At 42.5% G+C, this 12,316-nt stretch overlaps 1 protein-coding gene across 1 annotated transcript in view; it reads right to left on the bottom strand.

The window, feature by feature from the left end:
• COL22A1 (collagen type XXII alpha 1 chain) overlaps positions 1-11,874 on the bottom strand; it is a gene marked incomplete at both ends in the record, with an annotated part of 226,292 nt that extends 214,418 nt beyond the window's left edge. Inside the window, 2 exons of the mRNA XM_082015057.1 lie at positions 6,740-7,306; positions 11,784-11,874. Coding sequence (XP_081871183.1) covers positions 6,740-7,306; positions 11,784-11,874 — 658 coding nt within the window. The remainder of the gene's footprint in view (positions 1-6,739; positions 7,307-11,783) is intronic.
• Between the last annotated feature and the right edge of the window lie 442 nt (positions 11,875-12,316).

Here is a 12,316-nt window from a genome sequence, read left to right as displayed (position 1 = left end):
CTTTTATGCCTTTGCAGGAACCCACAGCTAGCCAGGAAATGTGGTCATGAAAGGATGTACGATCCTGTCATCTGTGACATGAGAGATTGCTAGAAGTTGGAGGTGTTACAGAATTTGACAAAGCCACCACTGCAGCTGCAGAAGAAGAGCATCAAGAAGCAACAGGTGATATCAGAGGTGATACCAGCTGGGTCACTGCCTAGCTGCAGCTTTTAAAAAAGCAGCAGTTGTCTGCTGAACGTCAGACATCCCAAACCATATGGAAGTGACCAGATTTTCAAGTTAGAATGAAAATGCTAGTAGCTGCACATAGCCTGGACATACTCTTAAGCAGCCAAATATGGAATATTGCATTAAGAATGCTGCCTGTGGCAGGATGATGTATACATGAGCTAGAAGCACAAGAGTTAGATTATCTTCATGGGACACATTGTGCTAATCAGACTTTAACCAGTCTGTTAGACATCAGTTATTACTCCAAAACATCTCAACCTTCTCTGCATTCAACACGAAGGTGGGTGCCACAGATTTTTCCAAGTACATGTATAGGTGCACTTGTGGCATGTACCAAGTTCTGCCACATGACAAGAAGCTATGTTCACATTTGTAAAAGGTCTCTACAAGCCATCACAACAATGAAAAAGAGCTCTTGCAATAAGACCAAGCAAGACTTGGAAATACTGCTAAGCTGAACTTTTGAAGAACCCAAATAAAGTCATACTCCAACTATGAAAGTAAAACCAATCAGCAAATTCCCAATTCCACAAATTCTGCTAAACAAATTAAAAGAGTTACAACTACTACCACAAGTGAGTTCATTAAAATACTTCAGGATTCTCACTCCTGCCAGCTTCTTGTGTTCCACCTCCTTCCCTACTACATGATGCCTAATGCAATGCTATCTAGAAAGTAACGTTTTTAAAGTGCTCAGAGCTTAACAGGAAATATAAAATGGGGGTGAAGTTAGGCAATACTATTAGGCACTGATGTATTCAGATATTTCAGTACTCATGTCAGATTTGACCATATTGAGAAGTCTTCTGGGAGCTGTCAGTCAAGATATCGCAATTCACAGAATCACAGAATCACAGAATCACTAAGGTTGGAAAGGACCTTCAAGATCGTCAAGTCCAACCATTAATCCAGTGCCACCTTGTCCCCTAAATCATGTCCTGACATCCACACAATTTTTGAATACTTCCAGAGATGGTGACTCCACCACCTCCCTGGGCAGCCTGTTCCAATGCTTGACCACCTTCTTGGTGAAGAAATTTTTCCTAATATCCAATCTAAACCTCCCCTGGCGCAACTTGAGGCCATTTCCTCTTGTCCTATCACTAATTACTTGGGAGAAGTGACCAACACCCACCTCATCACAGCCCTCTTTCAGGTAGTTGTAGAGAGCGATAAGGTCTCCCCTCAGCCTCCTCTTCTCCAGACTCAACAACCCCAGTTCCCTCAGCCGCTCCTCATAAGACTTGTGCTCCAGACCCCTCACCAGCTCCGTTGCCCTTCTCTGGACATGCTCAAACACCTCAATGTCCTTCTTGTAGTGAGGGGCCCAAAACTGAACACAGGATTCGAGGTGCGGTCTCACCAGTGCCGAGTACAGGGGCACGATCACTTCCCTGCTCCTGCTGGCCACACTATTGCTGATACAGGCCAGGATGCTGTTGGCCTTCTTGGCCACCTGGGCACACTGCTGGCTCATGTTCAGCCGGCTGTCAGCCAGCACCCCCAGGCCCCTTTCCGCCGGGTAGCTCTCCAGCCACTCCTCCCTAAGCCTGTAGCGTTGCATGGGGTGGTTGTGAGCCAAGTGCAGGACCCTGCACTTGCACCTCAGACTCCTGCCTTTTGTCATGGTCTCTGTGCATGAGATATTTTTAACATTGAAGGCCAACATGAAACAGCTTGCTGTTCTGTGAATATACCATGTACCTGAGCAAAGCTGACTTCCAAAAAAGACATTTCTGAAGCCTTTACACTATAATTTTGAATGATGTTCAAAGTGTTACCTTGAAGGCTAGGAGCCCTTTTGCATCAGAAACAGAACAGTGGTATCATAAGACTTATATTTTATGTACTGCATATACAACCCAAAGTCAACAGAGACATGTACAAATACAAAAATGAATTTTATGAATCATCTGAGCATATGACTGCTTTTGATATTTTATCACAGGCCTCACTATATCAACTGAAATCAATAACAAACCATTAGTACCAACCAGTCATTGAGACATTTCAGCTTCATGTCCTTGTCTTTGCAAAGCGTTTGAGATTCATATGACATAGTCATTTGGTCTTCCACACATTTGAAGAGGAACCCGTCACGGCAAGTAGCTCATCACACTCACAGACAGCTAAAAACTGGTTGTAGACAGGACTACATTACACATGAAAGTCCCTACTGGGCATAGACCAATGCCAAGCACAATACTCTTGAAGTACTTAGAGAACATCTGCTTGTGTTTCTCTTGTTACTAGCTGTAGAAAAAAACCAACCCAAATCTTAGCAGAGACTGTACCCCTAAAGCCAAATTTATTTTCAAGCTGTGATATCTGACTTTTGCAGTCAGACTTTTGCAGAGGCTTAGTAATCGCACATACACGCCACGTACTCCCGAGGGTGCCAAATCACAGGCTTCTGCTTTATGGAGCCGGTAAAGAGTGAGAATGTTTTTAGAGAATGTTTTTGCTCAGCTTTGCAAACTGTATCTTATCACCTGCCTGGCTTAATGATAACAGCATAAACTCAAGTATTACAGTATCCAAAGCATCGCAATCAGTGTTTTTGAGAAACAATTATCTCTGGGTAGGTATGGGTGTTTTAGGTCACCATTGTAATGTCTCCCACCATTAAGGCTTAAATGTCAGATGCTAGCGTTAAACCCCAGTGCTACTAGATCCAAGCCAAGTTGCAATTTTGTACATGCAGTAATTTATCAAATCCAGCTTTAAATTAAATCTGGGTTGAAACAGAAGAAATTGTCTCTCTTTGACAAGCATAAACCTACTATTTACCTACCAGAAGCAGATGCTAGTGTATTTTTAAATATTCCATATCAGCAGAAACCCTATTTAGGAAGCATGTAGCATCTCTGGAATTTTTAGCAGAATGCGTGTCTCCTGCTTTCCTGTGAAAGCATCATCCATTTTTGCCTGCTAACTATAGTCCAGAATGTAATGGAGATGTTTGGCAAAAATATCTCCCACTGCCACAATGTCCCACTGAGCAGACATGTTATTTTTCGATTCTGCTATGCTTACTTCCACAAGATCAAATGAGAGCTAAAACGCTGTTAATGCACTTATTGACAGGTTCTTAGCAATAAATTCAGTCAAATATAGCAAGATGCTATGACTGAGTCTAGGACAGACTAGTGAGACCAGAGACAAATGATTCTGAACAGCTGCTGGCATGAAATTCAGTATTGGCAACACTACATCTTCACATTTCGGTAATACAGCAGTACAAGCACTGGAAGACTCATTATTGGTGAGTACGACAAAAAAACTTTCTACCATTTCCGCTGTTTCATTCCTCTGTCTCCCAGGAGCTCACAAAGGATTATGTCTATTAAAACACGACCTTGGCTGTGGCAATATATATGCTTTTGTCTTAGAATATGCATGAACTAAACAGCAGTTTGGCATGTGCCCTCGTCACGTCCTCCACCCACTCAGTGATTTGTATGTTCCTGTTTTTGTATGTTCCTGTTTTATACAGTGCTGTGATATTAAAATTACATAAACTACAACAGCTATTAAAAGTTTTACCTCTAAATACGTGTAAGGCATAACCCTTACAGTGAACACCTTTTCTGTTCCTACTCTGTTGACATGAAATTTAAAAGTGGCACATGCACTAGAAAATACTTGGTCCTGTTCTCTGCCAGCCCTTTCCCACCTCCCAAAACAGTTCCATCATCACATATTCAGATAACAAAAGAGTTACCTGATCTCTGCATTGATACTTCTGCTGATGGTGCTCTCACTGTCTCATCCTGTTTTTAACAGTCAGCTTCAGTGACAGCAAGAATTTCTTGTTTGTTTAGGACTGATCTAAACATCATGCGCATTAAAAACATTTTGCATGCAAACCAATAACTTTAATAAGTATGACAAGACTGCCAAAGAGCAGTTTCCCTGCTTTAAATCTAAGAAAAGGCTTAGGGGAGGTACGTAACATCCTTCCAAGCAGAAAAGACTGATGCTGAGAGGAAGAGAATAAACTCTTCTTCATATCGAGTGAAAACAGGACAAAAAAGGACTCCAGCTGCAGTGAGAGGGACTGAGGCCAAACACTGAGAAGAAGTTGTCCCCCATCAAGACTGGAATGAAGGATCGGGGGATGTTACAGCATCTCAGCAGAGTCCTTGGATCTAAAGAACACCCAGGAACACCTATGGCAGGCCTACCTTTCCACTGCTCTTTCTGTGGAAAATCAGTCCATTGCACCTGTGTTTGGTGCCTTTGTTGATATCTTCTCTTTCTACTCTGCACCCACTTCTTCAAATCCAGCTGCATCACTGTGTCCCATGTACCTGGATACTCAATTCCCCTGGTCACGGTTAACTTCCTTACATCTCATTATTCTGCCTGAGTGATCTTCAATATGTGCACACTATCTGCTTGTTGTTTGTTCAGCTAATTTCCTCCTCTCTGCTCCCTTCCTTACTAATGTTCATTGATGGTACTCTGACTCCCTTTGTTCTAACATGGAAACTAATCCATTTAGCAGCCTGTTTTCCCCTTAAAGGTTCCCTGTATCTAATAAAACTAAACCCTTCCCTTTCACTTACTCTTTTAGAGGCTTCATTTCTCCTCACCAAACCCACTAGTGCAGGTGGAAGCAAACACCTAGGAGAGTGACTGTTGTCACTCCGGGTGAAGGATGCTCCCAGTAGTCCTTTGTGATCTAACGAGGAGTGGTATGCACACACGCATGGACTTCATATGGGCTCAGAAAGCCGCAGACAAATCGCATTATACTCTGGCAGGCGGGTAAATGATTTTTTGAGAAGGTGACAGACACAGATCCAGGTACAAAGTACTGAAAACACTTGCTTTAGAAAAGGAACATAACAGAATTTCAAAGGAAAAACACATTTGGGGAGTTCAGCAGCTGCAGTAGGAAGTTGAGTTGTTTGAGTGTGCCCACCAGAAAGGTTTAGCCTTTATTCTACCCCAGTCCTGTGTACAATTACAGAAGATTTTTGGACAAAAAGACCCAGCTCCTTCAGTCTGTATAGTTTATAGTCAATACCCACCATGACTTCCACTTCTGTTGGGATTACATTATCCATACCCCCTTTTATTCAGGCTGCAAAAAAAGCAGTCACACATGGATATTGTGGGGCAATATCAACTGCTTTATGCCTGCTTGTGCTAGTCATTCTTTAAGAAACACACATAAGCCCAGAACATTATGTTAGCACATTTTTCTTGCAAATGAAGGTAACAGAGAGCAATAAAAGAGCCTCACAACACCACCTACAAGGCCTGGTTTTTTTCACGCAACTTATTGTCACCTGATCTCTTCTCCCTGGAATCCAGTGATAGGATGCGTGGGAATGGTTCAAAGCTGTGCCAGGGGATGTTTAGACTGGATATTAGTAAGCATTTCTTTACCGAGAGGGTGGTCAAACAGTGGAACAGGCTTCCTAGAGAGGTGGCCGATGCCCTGTTTCAGTGTTTAAGAGGCATTTGGACAATGCCCTTAACAGCATGCTTTAACTTTTGGTCAGCCCTGAAGTGGTCAGGCACCTAGTGGACTAGATGATCATTGTAGGTCCCTTCCATCTGAAACGTTCTATTCTAATCTGTTCTGTTCTGTTCTACCTGACAGTAACACAAGTTCCTGGCCTGCACACCTGGTCATTGTAACACTGCAACATGTTATAGCATCACACAGGGAATCATCTGCTGTCTTTCAAGTTCAGACCTAGGAACCAGAGCAGTGTCTTATGATTTTGACCCAAAGAACTCACAGTAACCACAAAACACACTGCAAAAAGCAGAAAAAACAGGTAACTTTTATGTAACCACCAAGAACAATAGAGGGATTTATCAGTTGTGGAAGGAAAAGGGGATATGTGATTGCTGTTCCCATTAAAAAGCTGGGAGATGCTTGTCATAATGCCATTACAATCATCTTCACCAGGGTGCTAGAAATTCAAAGTTCATTTATTCAGTGTGAATTTAATTTTAATTTAATTAAAAGTCATTCAAAACATCACCAAAGTTTATGTGGTTGATAGCCAGAGCACTAGTGAACACCAGTGGTCAGTAGAGTTGGGATGCTGAAAGGCAGAAAAGCACAAGAATCCTTTTGCAGCACCCCTAGCACTCTTTACGCACTCTAATGACAGACAATAAGGGGAAATAAACTGAATTATTGGTTTAAATAAGATGTTACCCTTCATATTCAGTAGTCCAAAATATTATAAAATTACTGAACTGTATCAGTACCAAAAGGGAGTTCACTTTTTGTTCTCTAGTTGACCACTGGAAGTTGACCTATAGTTAATAGGTTCTTCTAAAGAAGAACCCAAAAGTGATCACTTCATCATGCTCCAGGTAGTAAAATGACTCCTAACAGAGTGGAAGACACTAAAATAAAGAATTATCAGCATAGAATTATAAGCATGAAAGAAAACAGTCACAGATTTTCATACTTATATGCTAACTGAACCTATTATAATTCTAATTGTGTAGAACTGGGAGCTCTACTTACTTTCACAGAGACGTCTTCTCAGCTTCCCTCTAATTTTATCAATGGCATTGTAATCAGAAACATGGAACACATGAGCAGACTTGGGTTCTGAAGCAATCTCATCAAGTTCCTCTTTCAAGGCTTCACCAACACCCACAGCAAAGATTCTAATCCCAGCCTGATGGGCTGCAGTGGCTGGATCCAAGACATAATCCTGGCTCCTTCCATCAGTCAGAAGGATAGCCACTTTTTTAACAGTTCGATCACTAAGTCTGCCACCAGCTTCTTTGGAAAAACTGTAGGTGTTGATGTATCTGAGAGCATCTCCAGTGTTCGTATTACCCCCATAATACTTAATTTTTCGTGCAGCGTCTTTGATTTCCTCACGGGTTTTGTACTTTCCCAGGTCAAACTCTGTGGTTGGGCGATCACTGTATTGCACCACACCTACACGGGTTTTGTCTGGGCCAATCTCAAATGTTTCTACCAAATTAGACACCCATTGACGAACTTTCTCAAAATCTTCTTTTCCGACGCTGGAGGAGGCATCCAAGATGAAGACGAGGTCATAGTGAACATTCTTGCAACCTGCAAAAGTGGCAGAAAATATCACTAAGGGAAGCTGAAAGATGAGTATCGGATATACTGAATATTCCCTAGGCATAGCTCTCTAGTGAGCAATCTGGAGGAGGCAGCAAACCCCTTCCCTATCCTGCAGAGAAAGTGCACATTCTCAGCCTTTCTTCCTTGTGATTCCCCTCATCTGTTTCAGGACATCTACAGTAGATCAGAACACACTTCGCTTTGAAATGCAAACTCTTTCTTTTCCTGCACTACTAACTGCCGCTGCTCAATCTTTCACCTACACCATCTGCATGTATATGAAGCTATTTTTCTCAAACTCCACTGCAGTGCCTTTGCTCAGGCAATGCTGCAAAATGACCTTGGCAGATCAAGAGACCTGCCTTGAACTTTCCTATGCCAATCCTGACCATGACTACTGAAGCTTTCATGTTCCCTCTTGCATGAACATTATGTTTTATTTATGCTTAGTTCTTTTGCTCGGCATGATATCTGGGTGAAGCAAGTTTATAACAAGATTATTTTGATTTTGAGGCTCTCTGCCATCGACTATTGACTGAAGGATGACTCACTGGATACTGGGATGGCTTCCCTGATGACAAAGGGCAGGTGCTTTGTATCAGAAAAGTTCACTTATACCCATAATCGTCCTTTTGGCTCCAGCCATGATATTTGCAATCTGAGGCCTGTGTAATCCAAAAGGAGAATGTATTTTAATGGCACCTTGTTTGCCCTGTGAAGCCAGACTTGGTCACATATTTGCCAGGTGCTTGATAAGAAAGTAAATCTCCCAGATGTTTTCTAGATCTTTCTGAATATACGCAAGCCAAGAGGCAGTATATTCACAAATGTCTCACGGATGCCAAAGATCTATCAACATAATGCCCCAACTGGATAAAATGTATATCTATACATATGTTTATTTAATTCACTATTATAGACCACAGTCCCAAACAAATTATGAATTTCAAGATTGAAAGCTGCTCTACAAAGTCAGTTAATCTATGGTCACAACCATTGTTTCTCCAGTAGTTCTTGTCTCACATCATCGCACAAAGTACTTTTGAGCTTTTTACCTTTGGCTTGTTTGAACCAATGGTTAAAAGCTAATTTGACCAATCATGTGGAGAACAAAGCACATATAACATGATACAAGACAGAGAGCTGGTCCATACCAGTTTACGTCTCTCAGAGTAACAGGGGTCTTCTATGTCCCACTGAACTGGAGATGTTCTATCTGTCCCCTAAACTGTTGGCAATTGCCTTTAAGCCCTGCTGTTTTACCAGCATCTGAGCTGGTAGCCCACACCTACCCACACATACTGAGACCAGATCTGTTCTGTGGCCTCCTGTTTCACCGCGGGGCCCTGATTACAGCTGTTCCCACTATGACCATGTTAATAACCTCCTCTGAGCTCTGGCTTGGGCTGACCAAGCTACCTTCCTTGGTCAGAAAATCTGAGAGTGTTTGTGAGAATACATAACTCCAGGCTACGTCCACTGAGGACAGTTTAGCTCTGCATACATTAAAAAGTGACATTCCCACTGTACAGTTTACATGTTTTCACATCAGAGTAGTTCCAGCCAGGTTCCAACAACTAAATATCCATCAGTGACTAAGACCTCAGACCTGCCTCAGCTCTGTGGACTTTCCTGGAGAATGGCTGACCCTGGCTGCTGTCTTTAGACCTGAACCAGACTTTGACTTGCTGACTCATGTTCCTGGCTTGACTTGGATCTACTTCATCACTGTGAGCTTGTCTGGTACGTCGGATTGTCTGTTGAGCCTGGTTGCTATTCCCCAGCCTTCCCTGCTCCATGGCTGGGGGTCGTAGGACAGGCTGTGGTTGGTGAGACCCTGTCCTGCCAGACCAGGAAGACCTGGGGAGCTCCAAGCTCCCCATCCCTTAGGAAGTAGTGTGTCCTTGCTACAATCCTGGGCAGAGCTAAAGCACTGATGTAAATACACCCAGTGTGTATGTTAGTTGAGGACGAGGATGTTTTCCCCTGGAACAGACCAAAGAGTATGGAGGTATCATACACAGTTCAACCAGTCAAACATTGGCTTGTCAGCCAGCTCAGTGAACAGAAATATGAATCATGCTGCCCAAGGGTGTGGGGAATGATGCTGTTGCCATATTTCTTCACTGAGTTCCAGCATTTGAGCCTACAGGAAGGTCAAAAGTCTTCTCTCACACACAAATTTGACCTTATGGTTCATAAATTAGGTCTAGTGATTTTGATTAGCCTGGGGCTGTGCACCTGCCCTGAAGAGGACAGGAATCCCAGAACAGCCCACTGCACTGGAAAGGAGAGTGTGGGTGGCTTAGCCACATGAAGAGGACTTGCCTTCAGATAAGAGTAAAAGCATTATAGGTAGGCACTATAACTCTGTAGAGCAATGCTCTTGGTATTGCATGATGGCAATGATGGTTGTGAGAATGGTTGAAGATACACCAGGTGTGTTGTGAGTGATGATGAAAAATGAGCATCACCAGTTGCTGTGTTAATTTCCATAGCAGGGTACATCCCAGAGACCTGACCCAGGCGTGTCAGGGACAGGAACAACCTGTAGACGTGGGATTGGGACACGTTGGGAACAACCTGTCCACATTGGATCATGTTCTGTGACAGCATTTTGAGAGTGAGGGAACACTTGTCTCTAACCACAGAGCAAGATAGGGCTGGCTGGAAACACACAGTAACTCTCTCAAAGGTAACCAAAGTGTGGAGATGAATATATTATTTTCTATTATTGGATGTAAGTTACATTACATCTGTGTATACCGGCTAGACTGCCCAAGTGTAGTTCTGCTTGATTTTTGCAGAATATAAAGGATATAATATATAACAGTAAAGGGTAAGCAAGAAATCTCCACTCTGCACCCCCAGTTCATTATTATATTAATCTGTCTAAAAGGATATTAATTCAGTGAGACTAATGAGAGAATGTAATGGTTTAAGTATAAAACTCACAAGGTATAGACCTTTTTGTTGATTATTTTACTGACTCTCAGCAGGTGAGATGACTGCAATTAAAAACCAAACAGAACAGACGGAAGGAATCCTGTTGGTTTTCAAGGGCAATGAGCCTTAAAACAAGGGAGGTTTAAGGTTTAAAAAGTGATGTCTCTTCAGTCCGTGTGCAAGGAAGAAAAAGATGGTCTTTCAGGATCATTCTCTTAGAGTCAGTGACTTTGCTTATAGACCTGATGGCAGTGAGATGAAATGCTGCAGAAAAGCTTTTAGTAAATATTAATCTGTGTTTTTAACACAGTAATGTCCACTGCTGGGCAAAATTGATTGTTTTCCAAGAATGTTATAATAATGTTGTTTACTGGCAGAAACAGTCCACATTAAGGGAATATGGGAGACAATTCATAGAAAGTGAACTTTCAGTTTTGTAATTACAGGAATACTCTCTGGAAGCATAATTCCAGGAGCTGTATTCATCCACTCAGACACTGAGTCAACCGTTTTGCAATATTGCCATTAAAAATAGTTCACAAACAATCCGTAAGCCCAAAATTATTTAAAGTAATCACAGAATGAACATATAAATGGTACCACCATATCCTTCCTGTGACTGATCCACAGACAAAAAAAAAAAAGATTTCACTTTCTTTTGTTACTAAGTACTTATTCCTGTTAAAAGTCACCTGAAAAGCCGTATACAGATCACATCATAACAAAACTGTAAAGTAGATATTCCCTTGACTTAGAGAAGGTCTAAAAAATCCTTTTCTTTCTTATAAATTACCCAAGGCTACAGAACAGCATCTTTCCTAGAAAAAGAGAAAGCCTCCGTCTCAAAGTACCTTTGGGCTTTCATTCCAGTAAACTGCATGGGTCTACAACTGTTTTCTGTCCCTGAGGTATAGCATCATTCATAGCCAGATAACTCAGCCCTTCCTACTCTCCCCAAAAAACAACATGTGCTTGTCAAGGCTTCCTATAGGAACAGTCCCTCAGCTGCATCATCCTCTAATGCGTTCAGTGGCGGTTGGGAGACAGTGCTCATCATCACAGGCCAAAAGCCATGCCAGGGACCATGCTAGCAACTAGACAGCATGAACCAAGCGAGGGTATGAACAGTGCCCTGGCCCAGTTTGGCTCACTAGGGAAGTCCCAGCCGGATAGATTTACCAGATCTAATCTGAAACCCACTGAAGGCAATGGAAGAAGTGATCTCCATGCCGGAGCAGGGTAGATGAAGCATATCCAGAGCAGACTGCATACTACTCCCCTTGCTCTGGGTAGCTGAGCTAACCTCTCCAAGTCCACAGCAGAACCAGAGATCCTAGGTAAATCATAACCTTGATCCCTGAGCTACCTCCAACCCTAAGGTCTATTTTATGTCTTTTCAGCAGTAAATGTCTTGCTTGGGATTTAGATTGTTTTTCTCCCAGCAATAATAGCTTCTCAGCCACGTAAAAGACCGAGCAGCTTCTTAGCATGAGGCAGTAAGCCGAACGGCACATACCTGCTCTTTGTGCCTCAGTTCTCTCCCCGCTGAACACAAATGTGAGAAGAACCAGGAGATGGGGCACGCGACATCTTCCCGTAATGGACATATCTCCTTTCTCACATCAGCTTGTCTTTCCACCGTGGTGAGAAGCTTGCTAGAAATACAATCCGTAGCCTAAAATAAAAAGCAGGTGTTATCTCGTAGAAACACAAACAGAAGTAACGATGCAAGTCATGGGAGCAACGTTTTGGGGAGTTGTCTCTTTTGCCTGTCATTTTATTTGACTAGACACAAACCGCTCAGACAAAGAGGCAGGGGTTCACCTACTTTTCAAAAGCTACTTGCTCTATTCAGTGTGCAGCAGCCTGCATGGAAAAAGGAGAGACATTACCAGATTATTATACTTTAATTGAGCCCAGTGCCAACCACACAATTAACGCACTGGAGTGGAAACCATTCCTGACCTGGCCCTCGCATGCATTCATCATTAGGAGATAAACAATGCAGAGCCGAGATACAAACCACTGCAAATCACACTCAACTGATTG

The sequence above is a fragment of the Phaethon aethereus genome, assembly GCF_964289735.1.
Source record: "Phaethon aethereus genome assembly, chromosome: 2".
Classification (NCBI taxonomy): Eukaryota; Metazoa; Chordata; class Aves; order Phaethontiformes; family Phaethontidae; genus Phaethon; species Phaethon aethereus.
The sequence above is the reverse complement of the archived record's forward strand: the minus strand, read 5'-3'. Positions and strand labels throughout refer to the sequence as shown.